Consider the following 20,706-nt stretch of genomic DNA (forward strand, 5'->3'; position numbering starts at 1 on the left):
ATCTTGAGAAGGGGGCCTTAACGCTAAAAACCCAGGGAGGGGCACTGCTTAGAGTGCTTTTTTGGTTTTGACCTTTTTGGGGTATTTAATCTCCAAGTTGAACCAGGACTCATTTTGAAGCTGGAAAGGCTACTCAAGAACTGGTTTAATTTTATGAATAGTATAGCTGTTAAATTTATATTTCACAGCTGGTGACAAATATTTATAATATTAGAAAATTATCAGTTAATGCAATAGGAAAATACAACATGAGAGCATTTAAATTAAACAGTCAAAATGAAAGCAGTTCTCATCAGCAACCTATAGAGCTATTCTGTCAATCAGCATGTAGAACCGTGAGAATCCAAAAACCTTTTGATCCCCCACCCCTACCACACTGGGGAACTGAGGCATGGTAAATTCATTGCTGTTCCCCTGACCTTTAAAATTCAGTCTCAGCTCATTCAGGGCCACTAGAAACGTTTTTCAAGCAACATTAACTTTTTGGACACTTTATGGCGCTTTTTTCCGCTTCCCTGCTGACGAAAGTAAAATGCGTGCATTTGGACGCGAGGGTCTTGTACTTGTGCTTGCGGACGTGCTTTCTAGTCGACGTGCTTGCGCCCTCGTGCGTGCGTTGCATGCCTTGCGCGCGTGGACGACGGGAGGCTGCTGTATACCATAACAGCAGGCTCTGACAGGTACCAGTTTACAGTCGGCAACAGTCGACCACGTCAAGGTGTGAAACGTAAACATGGCGGAGAACAAAACCGGCGGTAGGAAAGTTCTCATCGCGATCGACGGCAGTGAACATGGTGATCGAGCATTTGATTGTAAGTTTATTAGTAGATAAAGACCGGTAATTTAATTTTCTTATTTCGTTGACGCATATGAGCAGCTACAATTCTCTGCAAGCGTGTTCGTGACCTTGGCCATGTCCTGCTTGCTGATGGTGTGAAAATTTCTCTTGGCAACTTCACTCCATATATTCTGAGAAATTGTGAATGTCGTTATCCTATACATGACAAATTCAGTGTCATGCTTCACTCTGGGTCGTCCTACTGGGATTAGGAAGTTTGAGGGAGTTTGCTAAATCGGACCGATAGCAATGGGGGGTGACCTCGCCCTGTCCATAATTATAATCATAAGTGCGATCTGTAGTTATCAGGTGATCAGAAGATAATTACAAAATTCAGAGCCATTTTAGTGCTCTTTGCGTGTCTCAGGAAGCTCAAAATCGACTTGTAAAGCACTATTCTTATTCAATAAAACACACTATTTATAAGCTTATTACAATTCCAGACTGGCTCCTTCATTGCCTTCAGAGCGTTATCTTGTTTTAATAATTATCGTTTCTAAACCAAAAAGTCCTAAAATTGACCAGTTATTGACAAATAACTAACTCTTAATTTCATTCTGTTGTGAATAAACCATATTACTAGCACCCTTCTCCTTTCTGACATGTTTTGTTTTGTTGAAAGAACTTCTAGGTAAGCAACAAATGTCAAAAAATCTTTGCACCAAACTGGTGATATGCTTCTGACCAAACTTATACTAAACTTGAGGTCATTCTCAACCTATGAAACCTGTTAGCATTTGCCCTAATGGCATTAGTTTGAATCCAATTTCAGAGAACTTATTCTTGTCGACCAAAATTTGTAATAATTATTCCACACTAATCGGTGCAGCAAAACAATATAAAGGTACATAAATACATAAAACTTTATTTGAGTGTCGGAGTACATGAATATTTATTCACTGGTGCATTCACTCAGTAAACCCAAGGCTGTCTATGTCCCAGTATCCAAAGTTTGTATTTAGACAGGCATCACCATTGGACTGATGCTAACCACAAAGGGATAAGGATCAAAATAACTACCTGTGACATTTACATTCCAGGGTATATGAGCAATGTTCATTGTACTGGAGATGCAGTAGTTGTTTTACATGCCTTTGAGATTCCACCTCTTCCATATTCATCTGGACCATGTAAGTTCAATTTTTAAAATATTTTGTTCTTAATTTGTATGTTATGGAGATGCGGTGGCCTAGTGGTTAGTGCGCTCACCTCCAGATCAAGCAGTCTGGGTTCAAGCCCTGTTCGGGGACATTGTGTTCTTGAGCAAGACACTTTACTCCCACGGTGCCTCTCTCCACCCAGGTGTATAAACTAAATGAGTACAAGTGAACTTATTACTAGGGGTTAACCCTGTGATGGACTAGCCTCCCATACAGGGGGGAGAAGAAATACTGCTAGTCACTTCATGCCACCGAAACAGGGATAACCACAGACTTGATGAACCTCTTGGCTCGTATACAGACTTAACCCACCAGTATGTTGTCCAACATGTCTACATGTAAGTAACTGCATTAATTATTTTCATATGGTCTATATTTTTTTTCCATGGCAGTTGTGTTTGCATACTATGAAGAATGGAGTCAGATGGTGAATGATTTAAGAGAGCAGGCCAAAACAATGATGCAGGGATATGAGGAAAGATGTAAAGAGAAAAAGGTATCAAAACAAAACAGTTTCAAAACTCCCTCACAATTCATCTGCTAAAGTATCATAGATAGCAGGGAATGATATAGTGACTGGTCTATTTACTTTCAATTCGTATTGCACAAAAACCTTAAAAAATGCTGGTAAAAAAAAATAATAATAAAGCTACAAAAAACGTAGTTGTGAATATTGAAAGAAAGATCATAAGATGATTAACTACGCTAAGGAATTTGATAATAAATATATGAATTTTAAAATACTTCTTGTACCATGCAGATTTAAAAATTAAAAATTTAATTTGTATTTAATGAATGGGCTCATTGGGCACTTCTGCCACCCAGAAATTTTGTAGTTTTTTGAAGCCAATTATGCCTCCTTCAATATTACACCCAAAGAGCTTAAACTTTCAACATGTACTATGTTTCATAATATCTCTTAACTGTTGGGAGTGAATTCATATGTAACAGTAAATGATGCATCCTGCCTTCAGCTAGTAAGAGAACCAAATGAAGTTTACAGTACAAGCCCAATTGGTTTTACAGGGTTGCCACCCACTGGAACAAGAAAAATCCCTGACATTTCTCGGTTTTTCTGGTCATGAATCAACAAGAATAAGGATGGCTCAGATAATTTTTAAAACAAAATTGCATTGTCTATACAAAAACATCTAATAAAATAATTTGCAGCAACCTTAAGATAAAATTCCCTGACTTTTCACTGACTTTGAACAGGGATTTAGAAACTCCCTGACCTGATACAAAACTTGCTGACTTTTCTCTGACCTTGAATAAAATCTAATTTTCCGTGACTTTTCCCTGACTGTGGCAACCCTGTCTTATAAGGTTTCCTCACCGTTTGTTTAATTATTTTTTTCTACATAATGTAACGTCTAGTTAGTTTATACATTAATAAGTTGATAATAAATTAATAAAATATTAAATAAATATCTTCTCAAAGCAAAGTCATGTGCTAATGAGCCAAAATGTAAACAGTGACATCAGCAACAATCCCCCTATTGGTTTGCCAGGCATTGGCGTAAAATGTACGCAAACCATCGTTTTCCTTTTGGTAGATTGCATATTAATTTTTGGTCATGAGCATATAAATGTACATGCATGCACACCTTGTATGATAAACAAAGTGTTCAAAGTGAGTCATTTTGGAGGGACAAGAAAACTTACCACTCAATCAAAGGAAATCTTAAAACAGTAGTTTATGAATTAAGGTAGACAAATGTTAAAGATGTGCATAAATTCAACTGCCACACTAGAGAGTCACTTTTTTAGGGTGAGCATAGAGGTGAGATATATTCTGGCCTGACGCCATTAGTGTGAGTTGAGTTAATTTGTTGTTGGCCTCACCTTACTTAGCTTGTTCCAAGGGTTTTCCTCCAGGTTAAACCCAGGACATGCTTCACTTTTGCTGCTCTCTCAGTTCCAGTTTGTGAAGATCCTTGGCCAGAGTTTTATCAGGGAGGACATTTCTCCCAAAGGGCAGCTGTAATTGAGACTAGAATCCCAGAACACTTGATCCAGTACCCGGGGGGTACTCCCAGAAAAATTTGGTGGGGGTGTGCAGCCCACTTCCCAAAACCCTTACCCTACTTATAACCAAACTCTGCGATTTTCCCTACCCTATTTATGACCGTTGCAGCTGACACAGTTGCCCTAAACATAATTTTTGAAGGGGTTTTGTTTATGGTCTTATTGATAATGATGAAAAGGTAGCTTCTTCTAAACAACATAGCCAATTCAAGACTAGAGTGCAAAAACCATACCCTACTTAAGTCCAAAATGGCCAAAATCGATACCCTATTAAAAATGACCAAAACAGCTGAAAAACCATACCCTTTGGGGCCACACATACCTATATAGCCCATATAAGGGAGTACCCCCCCCCCCCACAGGATCCAGTGTCCCGTGCACTGTAATCAACCATTAGGACCCTGCATCTAAAATTTCATTTTCTTGTAATAACTTTTGCTATTATCCTTCATTTCAAACAGATTCATTATCAAATGATCCTGGTAGTCGGCAAACCTGCAGGTAATGTGATTTGCAGTGAGGCCAAAAATGAAAATGTGGACCTGATTGTAACTGGCGCCCGTGGACTTGGTACAGCTAGACGTACAATCCTTGGAAGTGTTAGTGATTATGTAGTGCACCACACCCACTGTCCTGTCTGTGTTGTACCACCTTCAGCGATGAAACTGGACTGTTAACAGCACCTTACTGATGTTATTAGTTATAGTGCATATAGGAGGAAGTAGTGGACAACAACTCAAGACTATTGATGAATTAACCCCTCACATGTAGCTTCCTTTTGTTTAGCAATCCTGTTTTAGAAAGATTCCACTGCATATAGTCAAGAACTTAGCTCTTGATTGTGTTGTGTATGTGGATATAAACGAAACAATTAACACTTAATGACTGTTCCTAGAGGAGCTGTTCAATTTGTTGTTTTTGTTTCTGTTGTTGTTGTTGTCGCTTTTGCTGCTGTTGTTGTTGTTGCTGTTGTTGTTGTTGTTGTTCCTCAAGAATTCCAGTGTTTCCTAGGTTGAGCTGGGGTTGTCGGCCAAAGAAAACCTTGAGATTAAAATATCAGTTTCCCAAAAATTGAAAATTTTGAAGAAAAACATTTTTTGGTATGATTTTTCAGATAGACCTTTTACGCAATAAAAATTCCACATAAAAAGATTGGTTTTAAACAAACTATGAGTAAAAACAATTTTTCTGATAATTACCTCTGATTGCTAGCTGTCACCAGTCACATGACACAAAGGCAAAAAAAGGTTTCTGTTATAAGATCACAAATAAAATCTACTGGTTTCCCAAGGGACCAGTCATTAAGTGATTAGTTACATCACACAACAAAGACATGAGTAGATCCATGTTAGGGAGGTCAGGGGCAGATCTAGGGGGAGGATGCAGGGGGTGCACACCTCCCCCACCTCCCCCCCCCCCCTCCCCACCGAGATGAAGCCTTCTTCTTCGTATTCACTTTTAAAATTTGTTTTCCTCACCAGTCAGTTACACCATTCCTTCCTTAGTGGTGCACCCTCAGGTTGTCAGAGACTTTCAGTTTGGACAAAAACAGTTTCATTGTGAAACATCTTGTGACCTCAAGGTAGCCAATGAGAGCATGCGCTATAATGAGAAAAAAAAATCTATGCCTGTATGATAATTTATGAATCAGTGGGTGTGTAATTACAAAAAAATATATTGTAAAATTGACAAAGGGTATGGGATTTGAACTTTCTGCTGGATTGTACAAAATGACGTGCTTTTATCCACATATCATGATTAATATCATTATAAAATGAAGAAACAAAAATTATTTAAGATATAAAGTATCCTTTTAAGTTACAGTCAGAGGAAGGATGTAATTTGTTTCTGGCCAAGTGAAATCCACACATCACTCACTGGTTACTCTCAGCGAAGATATCAGTTGGCTTTCAGAAAGAACCAACTCAAGTCTGGTAGTTGAAAACTACCATTCTTAGGGTAGGCCATTTAAATTCAATCAGTACCAAAACATAAGACCCATAAATAGTGGGGTCCACATTCCTCACAGTTGCTAGTTCTTGGGGTATAAATGTGGGTGTGCTGTCTTTTTGCAGTATCCAACTTCATATCCCCATGTAATCACATTCCTGTGCACATAAATGCATATGTTTTTTATAGACCAAGAAAGAATCCACCATGAAACATAACAGGAGCTAGCAGAGGTAACAAGCATATTTAATGAGCTAGTGGTAAATGGGTGTAACAAGTGTGAAGTAACTAAAATATTCAGCAACACCACACATTCAAAGAAATGATATGACCGTTTTATTTTGCACAAATTTGCTAGTTTTTTAAAACAACTTTCAAATATTCTATAATACAGATGAAGATTCATAACAAAGCTGAAATAAAATGTTAAAATGCCTTCAATAGTTTGGATGATGTCATTGGTTTGTTTGTTGTTGTTGTTGTTGTTTTTGTTTTCGGTTTCTCATTTTTGTGTCTATTTCACGTTATTTGGTTTCATGATAAATGTGTAAACTGCTTTTCTTTAACATGCATGACTTAATAGACTGGCTATTATTTGGTGTAACTATAAAAATTATATAAAGCATTTGTTGAGTTATTGAGGGAGTTGTCAGCATTTTCCATCTGCGTTAAACAGAGTTAAAACCAAAACCAATCTTGCATTGAGTTCCTGCGCTTTTTATTGGCTTGTTACTGGTTTATTATGCGCTCTGATTGGCTCACTGCGGTATTTAACCAAATCTAAATACAGCACGTCGCTTTTAAGACAGTCATAAAAAAAAAAACATTCCTAGATGTTGTTCTTGGTGAGCTCAGCAAACACAAAACTACTGAAGCGATCAAAGATTCCTGCTACTGTCTGTCGGACAGATTCTACATTATGACCGCCTGGCACGAGCAGCCTGCCTGGAACCTCTTTGTCTGCCTCGCCCCATTCCTCTTTGTGAAGCACCGCGGCCGCGGCCTCGGCCTCTTCTCCCAGATGAATTGCTTGCCTGACTCTGAGTTTCTGGAATAAACAAGCAGACTAGCATCATACACTCCATTTGTCAATTTAGTGAAAAGGAATTAACGCAAATTCCGTCAAGTATGAAGACGAAAGAAAATCTTAGCTGTCCACTACAAGCCACTACATTATTTCATTGACTATTGCATCAATAGCAAATCTCTTTTTTCCAAGGCATTCTTTAAAAAAACCACACCTGGGATACTATGAAAAATAGCATGGTTTTACAATGTTGATTAGCGCAACTCTTCGCCTCATGCATTGTTTGGAAAAACAGACTAGATCAAGAGCAAGACTGCCCTTGGTATAGGTTTAATTCTTTCATTCAGTGCTTTTTCACGTTGTGCTGTAACAGCTGCCGTTGCTTACACCGCCTTCATTCCATTCGGTTCGTTACCAGAATCAGAACACAAGAACCGAGATAATCGTGAAAGCTAAAGTAAGAGGACAGCCTAAGTGCGCAAGGTTTATAGGATGTTTGAGGGAAGTACAGAAAAGCAGTCATCAAGATCAATGACCGGAAGAGTAACAGAATAAATGGTATCAATCTGCAATAAAACGTAAATTGAGAATTAGCTCGAAAAACCACGCATGATTTTGGTGGTTTTGATGATGAGTGTTTTCAACATTTTACCTGTTACGTCATCTTGGGTACAGTCACGTGCCAGCTCATTCTCCTCCACCCACTCAATCCACTTGTTCCACAAATCACATTTTCCGAGCGTCGTCTTGTTCCCAATCACGATCATTCCTCTGCGAGCGCGTGTCAAAAGAACATTCATTCGTTTCTCGTCGTCCAAGAATCCCACAAATCCATGCTCGTTACAACGCACTGCTGAGAAAACGATGACGTCACGTTCTTGTCCCTGGAAGCCATCCACTGTTCTGACTGACACGTTTTCAAATTCTTTGGTTTGATCTGCGATCAACTTCAACTGTGCTCTGTAAGGCGTTATTACTCCTACTCCTTCATTAGGCACGTCTCCTTCCTTGAGTAGATCACGAACCACTTCATACACTTGTCTGGCTTCGAAAGCATTGAGTTTAGATGACGTCTTGCTGTTTTCTTGCGCTAAATCGGGCGTTTTGAGGAAAGCCACTGGTTTGCTTTTATTTGGCCAATTGAATCCCATTGGAGCTCTTCTCTCTTCGTCTGACACTCCGTTATTTAGCCTTCCGTCATAAAAATGACTTGATGCGAAGAAGGCTATGGATGGGTGCATTCGATACTGTACATTGAGCATGCGTACTGGAAGTCCTACTGTACGTAGCCGGGAGAACATGGAGACAGTCAGTAGGTTAGGACCCTTAGCAAGTTCGCATAGCACCATGGGAGGAAGCTGTTGGTCATCCCCTTAAGAAAAGAATAGTGTATTGCAAGGTTAGTCTCAGCTAAAACAGAGTTTCTTAACGGGAATTCCATAAAAGAACTTTAAAACGTCTATTACGTTGCTATTTCCTCAAAAAGCGCCCCTCGTAAACTAGAAGCTTTCAAATCCAACGATAAACGTACTAAAGAACAATCGTAAAATAAGAGTAAAATGTACCAAGACGTAAATCGTAAATAGTCGAAAAAAGAGCTACAACCGAAACGTTAATTGGCTTCCGACTATTCGAACATTTGTATTCTTTTTCACAATCCTGGGTGCTAACTCCATTCTTATTTTTGCGTTTTTTAGAACGTTTGTTAAAAATTAAAGCGACTTACCGACTAAAACCAGTTTCTCACAGCCATGTGAAACAGAAACAAGGATTGCTGGCTCAGTGGCTTGTGACGCCTCGTCAATCAAGACTCGCTTGAACACGAGCCCTTCAAGTAAAGAGGAGCCTGCACTGATGCAAGTTGTGCAAAGGATTTTACAGCTTTCCAGTATCCTTTTTGCCATCTTTTTGTCGATTCTGTTGCGGTCTCTTTTGTCAGAAACTCGCTGGCGGTATTTGGATTCGAACGTCAAACGTTCCAGATCTTTGGCCACTCTCCATCCTGAACTTCCAAAACGAACAATCTTTTCTTCGTTTATACCGTGCTCTAAAAACTTCTTTAAAAGGTTGTCTACACCCTCGTTTGTCTCTGCCACAGCAAGAACTGTATCCTCGCTACTAAGAAGCCAGCGGCGCACAATCTCTGCACACGTGATGGTCTTCCCAGAGCCGGGAGGCCCCTGTATAAGCGTTATGGCCGACACACTGGAGGTAGCTTCCTGGATAGCAGCATTTTGACTGTCATTGCCTGAAGACCACTTTAGAAAAGAAGCGTCTGGTGACAAAGACAAATCTTCATCTTCACCCGCTGCCCTTGAAGCTGAGAAAGAGGAAAACTGAAAAGAATTAGACTCTTAACGCGACAAAATGGCTTGTGGTAGTGGTTGTAGGTGGATGGTTGGAACGATTTAACGGTGCACGTGCTAAACGAACTATCTGCAGTGTATCTGAGCGCTAAAACGGGTTCAAAAGACTCGGGCAACACGCCAAACTAACCAGTGTATATTGTATTTGTAAACCAATCAGATGCATGTCTTTGCCTTGGTAAGCATTTTGGTTACCTGTTGACAGCGATCTTTCTCTCCAATATTCGTTGCATTCAGGGCAAATCAATGTAATTGGTAAGAACAACACTGGTTTTTCTTTCTGTAATTTGCTTACTGATTCTCAGACCAGTTCTTGACGAATACTAAGGACGGTGCCTGCTAAATACAAAGGTCTTTTCACCAGATTTTGGACCATATGGGAAAAGTAGATCTTAGCAAGGGCTATCGAAAACTGAGGGTAAACACGCATTTTAACTTTGAATAAAATGCCTATGTCAGCAGTTTTCTGAAAAAGAAGGAAAAGATATTTCTCCACAGGTTTCCTTAGACTTCGCCTTTAGCAAGAGAAAAGCAAACACATTTTTAAAGATCTTTAAATTACATGGTAAATGGTAGCATAAAAACCACTTTTGGTATGTTTTTAATTACAAACTCGTCGCAGCAGCGCTTTTAGCGTCCCTGACAGCTCTCCTTTGGTTTAGCCAAAACACAGTCTAGATAGCTTTTCCTCGCAACCAAAAAGCTAATCACTTGTTCAATAGGCTTACCACTTCCATTTCATAACATAAAATGTAAGGGTAACCACTCGTTTTTAAAAGTTAAATGAGTTTTTTCATCTTTTTTGAAAACGTTTTCGGCGCCCGTTACAGGTTTTCCTATCATCCCCCAATATGTCAAACATGTGCGTCTCTCGTACTTGTTTTGCGCCCGCACTACGCTATCCGCTGGTAAATGTTTACAATTAGATTTCAGTATAATGTTCTGCGGATAACAGTACGTTTTTCAGCTGGAACGCGTTAAGGTGGCTCAAAACAGTTTCCAGCGCTTTCCACGACTTAGATTTTAATGGGTCATGATAATCACTCTTTATCAAAAAATCATGGTATCAATCATGGTATCAAAAAACTACTCACTCGGCTGCTCCTCGTGAGTCCACAACATTTTGACCAATGTGATGACGCGTATCGTTGTCGATAAGAGTACAGACCACGCTAAACCACATTCGATTTGTTAATTAGCAGCATAAGACGCAGATTTTGGCAAAGTCTTAAACATATTTGTACATGGGGTAGCCATCTTAAAGTTCTGAAAATTTAAGGTGGCTCTGAACCCTATGACCAAAATTTTTTACAACTTTGCTAAAGTACTTAAAGCTGAAATTGAGGGTGTATTTAGCAGGTCGTACTATTGCTATAGTAACCTGTTGTGTCGCGAAAATTATAACAATTTGTTCAGCAATGATTGGGCAGTTTTTTGATACCATGACTAGCATCAAGTTATAAAGAGTGATTATAATGACCCATCAAAATATGAGTCTTGCAAAGTGCTGGAAACTGTTTTGAGCCACCTTAACAGTTAGTGGTTAGCGATATGCTGCTATTCTAATGTTACTGGTTTTATTTCAGGTTCATTAAACTTGATTTGGTCAGGGTAGGAAAATTTTGCCTTCATTTTAGTCGCAAACGTGGTAGCGTAGTTGATTACGTCAATGTCATTGTCAGCGTGCGCATTGCGTGTAAACCATGCTTTGAGTGATGGGCAGAGCGTGTGCGTACAAACAAAAACAGGCACCGTCCTTAATATCCTAAAATAACCCTGGTGTATGAGCATTAAAGGCCCTTACTTTGGATTTGCTTGAGAACTTAACATCTAATAACTACTCCAATGTACCATTTGTATAAACATCACTGCACCTTTTATCCTTCCGATATAACCAAGAACGCGCCCAAAAAAGTTAAGTAAAACAAGGAAACAAAGAATAACTACAGGCACTGAATTAGGAGCCAACGAAACTAACCTTCCTCCACAGAACACTGTATCCAAATAACACTCCACCCATCGTTTTCAATGTTGCTAAATAAATAAATCACGATGTTTCGCAAGGAAGTCCCATTCGCCCTAGTGGTTTGCATGCGACTCCTCTATCAAGGTCGAATTAGAATTTGCGGGAAAAGTAAGTGTTTCAGGAAGAAGGGAAATCGAAGGATCCAGAGAAAAACCCTCTTAGCAGGGCGAGAGCCAAGAACAAACGCAACCCACGATATGGCAACAGGCCCGAATCGAACCCAGGCTACATGGGTGGGAGGCGAGCGCCCTCGCCACTATACCACTCCCCTCCCCCAACGCCATCCCTGCTACCCTTGTTAAATGTACCTGGACTGGATGGGTCGCTGACGCAAAAGCTGCCAACAATTCCTTCAAAGAGACTTCGTCCACACGATGTCACGTTCTGAAGAGCTTTCAACGCTGTTGTAATGCGTCGGTATCCAACAAGACTAGGAAACTTATGAAGATACCACTTTCCTTCAACGATATTCTTCGTTGAAGAGTCATCTGAATTTGTGGGCCAAACTATGTTAACTGTAAGGATTATTCCATCGATCGCTGTTATCTCACCGATGTATTCACGCCTGGAAATGTCTGCTCGACTAAGAGCCACGCCATCTGCTGGACGAAATGAGTGGCTCCCTGCTGTTATCACTAGCGTGAATGTTAATTCGTGCTCACTGTATGGAGTAGCTTGAGCTGTCACACGGTCACGTGGGAGGGCTCCATGAGAAGCTAACACAGCTTGTTTAACCTCTTCTAGTGATTCGAGAGTTGTTAAAGACATCCAGTGCAAAAAGTAAGGTAAGGCATTCGGGTGACATGTGAAACCTTCAAGAGGTAACTGACCTGCATTAAAGAGAAAAGAAACAATCGAAACAATCAAAAGTTATTCCTTAATGTATGCAAAACACCGACGAGCTAAGACGAATGCATTTTAACTCCAGATTTAACAGTATCAAGAATCTGATAATTATGACTAAGACACCGACGAGCTAAGACGAATGCATTTTAACTCCAGATTTAACAGTATCAAGAATCTGATAATTATGACTAAGATCGGTATCTGAATGATATGTGAGTCCATTCCGGGTTAGTCCATTCCGGGTTACTGTCAGCAATTTGTAAATAACAATGCGGTACTCAAAACAACGCTCAGTCAAATAAAGGGTTCTCAAGCTTGCAACGTGAGGTCAGTGGATTGCATGAGACCCCTCGACCTATACTTCTTTTTGCACCTCTGCATCCTTGCAATCCCTAAGGAGACGGAAATGAGGCTTCAAGATACTTAACCTTGAGAAATGACTTGAACTATGCGGCATCCAGTGTGATAGTCATTTCCAAGAAGCACTGCATCGATGACCTCATACATTTGGTCCAGACTGAACCTGACGTCTCTCTTCCACAAGGACTCAAAGTATCGCTTCACACGCGTCACAAGCGTAATGCGCACACTCTCACCCAGGACAACGTCAACATTGAATTCCTGGAGACCGCTTAACAGACAGATCAACAGGTTCTTGTAGCGATCCGTTGTCTCTAAAACAATGCTTGAAGGAGTCCTCCACAGAACTGACTCCAGATGGCATGCTATCTGATGTCTCTCCTACGATATAAAAGCAAAAGGAATCCTAAGTCGGTTCTGTGTTTAGTCCTAGACACAGAATTAACTAATCAGTATTATTATCATTATTTTCGCTCAAAGTTTCAAGAAAGTTTGTATCGAACCTTGTCATCGGCTAAGGAGGTCATTCTGTCGCACATTCCATCCAAGTGGCTGCTTTGTAAGCGTCCCTTCTCCAGTAGCTCTTGCACACTGACGATGTTTCTCTCTAAATCGCTGAGCAACTCTTCAGGGTCGCAAAACAGACTTGGAAAATCACCTTTGCGGACGACAAATTCAGTCTGCTCTTTGCTGTCTCCTACGGGAACTTGGTGGTTTGGATCATCTTCACCCGAATAGGCATTCATAACGGAATGCTGCGGCGAACGTTTCTGAATCTTTTGCCCAGGATCGGAATGATTATAAACACAGAAAACTTCCATCTCTAAGAACTGCTCTCTTCGAAGTCGAGTTTGAAAGTCTCTCGGAAGACTTGATTTGAATCTATCAAGAGCAACACTCATGATAGGTACGCGATTGTTCTCATCTTCCCGCAGACAGATGAATGTATTCTGCTTCTTTCCTGTGTAGATATCGAGCCGTTTTCCTTCCAAAGCAAAGCTGTAACCTCCCTTCAGTTGTAAAACGTGTCGTTCGGTTGATTGAACATGCACTGAGACGAAGGCCTGAGCGGGTTGATCTTCATCTTCTAGAGTCAGCACCTCTGATGGGTTAAGTGGAATTGACATTGTCAAGGAAATGACCCATTGAATATCAGCAAGCATAAATTTGAAGACAAGTAGCTTTTCAAGGGGGGAATTCAGAACATTGTGGATGACTCTCCAGGACATTTCCCCACCCTCTGTTCTGTACAGTAGACGCCAGCGCCTCTCGTGACCACGATCAAGTTTGAAAGTTTCAATGTCTTGCCTTGAAAGAATCTTTGATTGGTTCAGAGGATTGAGGAGAATTTCAAGGTCAGCGTTTGGGATGTCTGTTGGCAGTCGCCTGCACTGCTCTTGGCTAAACTTGGAAAAGTCAATTAACTGAATGTAGTTGTGAATGTCCCTTTCTTTGTTGGGTTGTTCGCACCACTTGTATAGATACCGGAAGAGTCTGTATTCACTGAGCCTTGATTCCTGGTTGGATACAACAGCAAGCATGTCCTCCTCTTCAAAGTCATCAACTTTTCCATTTACTGCATCCTCAATGGTTTGATCGCTTTCAAATAGCTTTGCCCGTTGGTACAGTTTTTGCCAAACGAAACCATCACTGCTGTCATTCTTGGCTGGCGCTTGCAGAACATGAACAGGGATTCTGACTGTCTTGCCCGTTTTGGCAGAGTCAATGGCTTGAGAAAACAAAGCTGCGACGATCTTGCACTCTGCGGAGTTGATCCCTTTTGTGTCCGCCCATTTGTCAAACAAAGCATCAAGTTTGCTCACCACCGCGTTGCTGTACTTTGCAAAGTAATTCAAAAAATCGTCCCTAGTGGGATTACTTCGTTTGACAGGCTTAGCAGCAGGATATTGACAAGGTTCATCCTCTTTTTCCGGGACCAGTTCGTCATCCCAGCAAACGAAGTACTTGTCGCCGTCAAGATCGCTTCCGGCAATCTCATCAGAGTGAGGTCTCTTCCCTGCTGTTGGGAAAACAATGCAGTCGACGAGATGACGACACTCAAGAACATCTGTACATCGCAAAACACGGATGTCCCCTGGGTGATAGCAGGGATTTTTGGCAACCACTACACGCGTGTTATTCAAGATTGTTGGCACTCCGCGTATTGTGGGCTGGAAGAAGACTGTCTTGGGACTCAACTGTCCCGATGGATCACACACTCCATAAACATTTCTGGACTTCTCAATGGGGATTTTTAACTTCAAGGCAGCAGATTTTTTCGTTTTATGCAAAGGATTTGGCTTGGATTGCTGGGGTTCTCGAACACGGTTCCGCAACTGTTCAAGTCGTGTCTTGGTTCTTCTGTCCAGTTTTCCTGTCTTCAACAGTCTCTCGGCCAACTCAAATTCCTCACTGGCACACAAAAACTTCACAGCCACTTCATGGCTTGTGGTAATTTCTTGAAGTTCCCTAAAGTACTGTTCTTGCTTTTTTAGGAAAACCTCATCAGATACCCCGAGCGCCGATAAAAGCATGATGTACTGTTTGTTTAAACAACCAAACTCATTTGGTCTCGAGAAACCCTTGTCGACGATGCCAAGAAGATGCGGTCCATTAAGGTTCCAAGTGAATTTCTCCATTGAAGGACGGATTTGTATTCCCTGTTCCAAGCTGGGATTGTGGCACAGCACTCCTTTACATCCCTTCAAACGGATCTGAAATACTGAGGGAATCTCGGGTGACTTGACGTCCTTGTACACAGCTGCAAGGTTCAATGTCTCAATCACTCGCTGCGCGCACTCCGTCGATATAAAACCACATCCATCGGTAAAATTGTATTTGTCTCGCTCCAAATCAGGAACTGAACTTATTTGTTCGTCAGGGATACTGCAGGCAGGCTTCGCAGTGGAGAACAACAGTCCAATTCTAGCAGCTCTTTTGGCAACGTCTTGAATTTTCTCAAAGTCACCAAAATGGCTTAAAATTTCTGCCACTTTCCCTTGTTTCTCATTATAAAGAACACAAGTCCTTTCTCTGAGCTGGCTGGCACTGTGGCCGAAGAACGCAAAATTCTCCTCAGGAGAATGACTGTCGTATCTAAGCGTAATGCCATTCTTGAGAAATCTCGACACTGCGTCGAAAGGAGCGCTGGGGCTGAAGTGAACAACGAGAAAGTTAGCTGGATTGTACACACGATACAAGGGACACACACTGTTCTGTGAGTCATTTCTAACTTGAGTTTTGAAGTCTTTCCATTCGTAACATTTGTCATCCCGTCTCTTTACATCCACTGCAATGGTCTTCACCTCAATTCCTTTGTCATCAGAAACGCGTCCTGGTTTTCGTTTTGAAAAGTAAATTACGGGGCAGCCGTCTTCTTTGCCTTCGACTGGCTTCCATTCCATGGCTTATAAAGGGTCAGCGCCTAGTCTAAAAGAAATACAAACAAAATAAACATCATCAAGTATAACATAAAAACGTCGAATAAGTCTACAGTTCATACCCTGGCCTTGGAAGCGAATACCTTGGGCGAGGGGAGAAGCAAACGAAACAGGAAAAAACAACGGAAAACAACAGCGATTCGCTGCGTTCGCTGTTGCTCGCTATCCTTCTATCTTTAAATTTTCCTCGAGCTGCGATACTGCTTTTTTATGAAAACATGTCCATGAAAGTGTATTTCGCGTGATGTTCCCCACACTTGCCAGACTTAAAACACACTGCGGGTCAATGTGCTTACTTCCCAAAAGTTCACGTACGGTCAAATTTGCACCCTGTTGTCATTTTGATAACACAGTACAGTGTAGCGATTTCAATTCTACATGGACTGACCGCTAGATGCATGCTAAGAGATAGCTATTCACGAAACTCACTTGGATTGCTATAGGACTTCGATAAAAACAGTCAGATTACTGCTTTGGTGGCAATTCTCATGGCGGAGACGATCGACTGAGCCTGGTGGAGTAAAACAATGATTTAGTCCAAGGCTAAAGAAATAAACTTTACACAAGATGTCTGCTGCTTCTTTATATATATCTGTGGTATCCTCTTCCGAGAATTACACTGTTGTTCCTGTTTCCCCGAAATCACGTGATGCTTTGCAAAAAAAAAAAAAAAAAAAAAAAAAAAGGGTGGACCAGGTAAGGCTATCATTGTACCGGAATAGAAACATTTGTGTCGCGGTTCTTTTATCCCTCCTCCACGACTTAACCAGTGAATAAAACCTTGCGACTCTAAAGATATAAGAGTTTCTTTTGACCTAAAGGAAGTGCACAGTTCCCTTAGAAATTGCTTGTTATGATTTCTCTTCCTCTGAGCTAATCCTGACCGAGTGGGAGTGAGGTGGCTGAGGCAACGTTTGCATATTTTATTGCTATTTAAACCTGTCAGAGCGTAACCCAAACACTGAATAAAAAGAGAGTGAAAACAACGTCGTTCAGCAACGCTTGGAAGCTTCATCGTGAAGAGAGAGAGCGATTTCATTCTACCATTCATTGAATTTCAATCGTAAAGATACAACCTTAAACAGGAAAACCGTGGTACGAAGAAAGGGAAACACAATTCGCAAAAGATTTCTTGCCGGATATTTTTTTTAAAATTCCCGTCAGTAGTTGTCTGCTGAATTCAAATCTACCATGCTTCGAGTCTTTATCTGCGGAGCCCACAGCGTCGGAAAGACAACTTTGGTGAACAAAGTTGGAAAAGAGATGAACTTACATATCCAAGCCGAAGTAGCAAGAAACGTTATCAAGGATTTAAATCTTCGACGAGAAGACTTCGACCCGAAGATTAATCCAACGAAGTTCGAGGAACTTCAAGAAAGAATTCTGGAAGCACAATGTGAAGTTGAGGAGTGCAATTCTAGAAATGAAACACCCTACATCGCCGACCGCGGTATTGACCCCTTGATATATTCACTGGTTTATCTCGGGGAAGAAAGCATGAAAAGACTTTCAAATCTGCCATCGGCTAAGGATTGTATTAACAGGTACGTAATTTAAGGCGCGGGTTAAAAGCTACTTAGTACGGTAGTAGATCAGCATATTGAGTCCTTCTGTTACTGCACGAAAACGGCCAAAAATTAAATGAAAATCTTCATTCGAAAATGACTGATTCAAGTGTAGTGTTTGTTTATTTTTTTGTGATGGCTTCCAAATGATGGTGGTCCGGGAATACAGAATGACGCCAACAAGCAGCGAAGCGGAACGCTGAAAGCCAATACATTTCTCATAAATAAAACGCCTCATGTGGAGATCACAACAAATTCTGTGTCGGGCTTACCTCCAGTGGAATCATTTGCCCATAATTCTGAATTTTGATGTCGCACAGATGCTTTACTTGCAAACTGTGAGTGTGATCGCTTCAAGCCACAATCAGATTTATACTTCCCAGACGGTCTGCTATAATTTCAATAATAACGTATTTACAACGGTTCGGAGGACAACATGTTCGGGGTTCTCTCCGAAGGTTTAGGGCATCTCTTTCTGTGGTCATTTGATAGAGTTGCAGTACCCAATGATTCGCCTCGACTGCTCCAGTAGAGAGTACCTGACAAATCTTTAATTTTTGAGTGGATGAAATAATCAGTTCCGCCAAGGTTTATTTTTTCTTGTTATAGACAACTGTGACTTGATAATTAAATATATTCATTAAGACAATTCGGTTGTCGATATATTTACAAATGCATCTTTACCAGTAACGGTAATTAGGTAAATTTTCCAATTTTCTTAGCAAGAAGATACCTGCCGTATTAAAACAACAAATGGTACGACCAATAAAAAAATTCTGATTTTTACTATTCGAAGATTCGTACACCTTGTCACCCTGTAGCAATCACTTATTATACAAGCAACTGCACGATCAGAAGATCACGCCAAAAGTTGTCTGCTTCGCTCGTGATCACCTCAAGGATGACCCGTACCTCACCACCATCAAATCAGCCAATTGCGGCATCTTATAAGACTTCATAAAGACGACTCACAACTCCACTACCATATAACAGATGTCGAAAAGTACTAAAATGAAACAATATGAAGGCGCGAGTTGCCAAGGTATCCATTCTAAGGAGAAAAGAGTAACACCTATTGAAGAAATGAAAAACTAAAGGGTTTAAAGAGAGTTATTTGATCTCTTTGGGCTTTAAATATTGTAATTTCAAAATCAATTCCTCTTCGTCTGGTGTTCATTTCGCGACAAGTTTAGCTACAAGGGTAATTGTTGATTCCGTCATAGCCTGATGTGTTTGGGTTTGTTACTTAATTCTTCTCATTGTTATTGAATAGGGAACATACACGACACTTGAAAAATTGTACAATCAGGACAAGAATTCTTCACCATCTACGGGTATATTACGAACTCACTAAGTGACCAGCTCCCAGTGGCTTGATAGCTCAGTTAGTAGAGCACTGCACAGGTATCGCAGAGGTCATGGGTTCGAATCCCGTTAAGGTCTGAATTTTTTTTTCAGGCTTTAATTTCACAACTGCTTAAGTTGTTTGTATAACAACGATGATCAACCACGACTTCAGGACAAAGAACACAAATATGAGAATATGGTGACCTAAAATCTTTGTTGGTGGTCATAGACAAGCCGCTAAACAAGCAACCGGGAGGGGGGGGGGGGGCTCTTTGAAAACGATTATGCCTGAGTCAATTGTATTTTTAATAACAATAATAATAATTATTATTATAATAATAATACAATACATTTATATGGCGCAAATTCCATTTTTGTGTGTGTGAAAAGATTTCCATAGTCACATTGATAGACTGACCAATGACCAAAATGCAAGGTTTGCAAATCCGTTATGGAGAGAGCAAATACGCACGTTTCAAGAGCTGAATTTGACACTGACTCTTGTTTTTTGAATTTATTAAGAAAGCTCATTCTGTGCTTTTTTTCTATTCTCAGATACAAAAACTCTTTAATGTTCGTAGTGCGACCCTACCCAGAATGCTTACAGACAGATGACATTCGCCTCATCCCTAAGATGGAAGAGTTACTGCACTACACGAAGATGATGGAGAAAGTTCTTCAGGAGAATGAAATCCCTTATACTGTCATCGACGTGTTGGACTTGAAGAAAAGAGCTGACATTGTCAAGGAGAAAATACTTGAATACAAAGGTCTCAAAGTTACAACAAGGACAGATCGAGACACCTTTAATCGAGATGACTAGTCATCCTTAAATGAGAATCACAACACGCCTTTATAATTATACTTTTCCTTAGAAGAGGGCTTCTAAGTTGTGATTTGAAGTTGAGGTTGCGAACCTCAGCCCACATTGTGTGTGCTCCATAATGTTTTCCTACCTCTGCAGATGACGACATAGAAATTATCATTTTTGTTCTATCTCTAATGGTAAGGGTCTGTCCCTATCCAAACGTCAGTAATGTAGAGTCCAGTCCTAGGGAAGCTTGATTCTATCACAGACTTGCTACTGCCCTTATAGAGGGAGATGTGCTATCGAGCATTTCTTCAAAAATAATTCTAGCCTTGATAAAGTGCACTTTCGTTATTACTAAGGTGACAAGCATTCGAATACATTTAATTTGTTGATGGCCTCCCGTTACAATGCTAAGCCATGTGGTGAGAGACATTTTCTGTGGGAGCTTCTTCACCTAAAAGAGTCTCCCTAGGACTTGTCCGCCATGTTTAAAATTCAATTTTCACCAAGTTTACTCTATCCAGACTATTTTATCTTGTCATTTAACATTTATAACCCTGTTTATGTATAGATACTTATGTACCTAGAAAAAAGCGACGTCAAATCGTTGAAACATGTTCGCAATATAGGTTTTGTATTATTTTGTTAATACTTTTGCACGGGAAGAGTTCATGAGGTGTAAAATTAGAGAATATATATCTCACCACATTTTTCGTGGATCTAATCTTGTTCATACCTGTAGATATCAAAGTGTGCAACTACTTGCTGTCAATAAAATGACCTGTACTTGTCAATATACCTTCATAAGGCTCTTATAATTTCTTTTTTCTGTTTTTTTTTTTTCGTGACGTACCTGTAAACTAGCTTTTTAGCTAAGCGTACCGACCACGTTAAATATATTGATTGAATAATATATTGATTGAAATGTCTACTTTTTATCCT

At 40.4% G+C, this 20,706-nt stretch overlaps 3 protein-coding genes across 4 annotated transcripts; 2 read left to right on the plus strand and 1 right to left on the minus strand.

Moving 5' to 3' along the window:
- Positions 1-657: 657 nt before the first annotated feature.
- LOC110051376 (uncharacterized) lies at positions 658-6,417 on the plus strand. The gene is made up of 4 exons (XM_020757413.2): positions 658-812; positions 1,879-1,968; positions 2,391-2,494; positions 4,488-6,417. The coding sequence occupies exons 1-4, from the start codon at positions 734-736 to the stop codon at positions 4,701-4,703; spliced, it is 489 nt and encodes a 162-aa protein (XP_020613072.2). The 5' UTR covers positions 658-733; the 3' UTR covers positions 4,704-6,417.
- On the minus strand, positions 6,290-16,609 carry LOC149115310 (uncharacterized). Of its 2 annotated transcripts, none has more exons than XM_089284852.1 (7): positions 16,471-16,609; positions 13,105-16,030; positions 12,670-12,982; positions 11,704-12,225; positions 8,730-9,323; positions 7,656-8,375; positions 6,290-7,024 (listed from the first exon to the last, which is right to left on the minus strand). In XM_089284852.1, the coding sequence occupies exons 2-7, from the start codon at positions 16,003-16,005 to the stop codon at positions 6,894-6,896; spliced, it is 5,181 nt and encodes a 1,726-aa protein (XP_089140978.1). In that variant the 5' UTR covers positions 16,006-16,030; positions 16,471-16,609; the 3' UTR covers positions 6,290-6,893. The 2 variants fall into 2 exon arrangements, with proteins under 2 accessions (XP_089140978.1, XP_089140979.1); XM_089284853.1 differs by lacking the exon at positions 6,290-7,024 and adding an exon at positions 7,354-7,569.
- Positions 16,610-17,232: 623 nt separating this feature from the next.
- On the plus strand, positions 17,233-20,560 carry LOC149115311 (uncharacterized). Its single transcript, XM_089284854.1, has 2 exons — positions 17,233-17,585; positions 19,509-20,560. Exons 1-2 carry the CDS (start codon positions 17,233-17,235, stop codon positions 19,774-19,776), a joined length of 621 nt encoding a protein of 206 aa, XP_089140980.1. The 3' UTR covers positions 19,777-20,560.
- Positions 20,561-20,706: the final 146 nt, after the last annotated feature.

This window comes from Orbicella faveolata, unplaced genomic scaffold (assembly GCF_042242905.1).
Source record: "Orbicella faveolata isolate gen_17 unplaced genomic scaffold, um_ofav_v1 contig_13, whole genome shotgun sequence".
Classification (NCBI taxonomy): Eukaryota; Metazoa; Cnidaria; class Anthozoa; order Scleractinia; family Merulinidae; genus Orbicella; species Orbicella faveolata.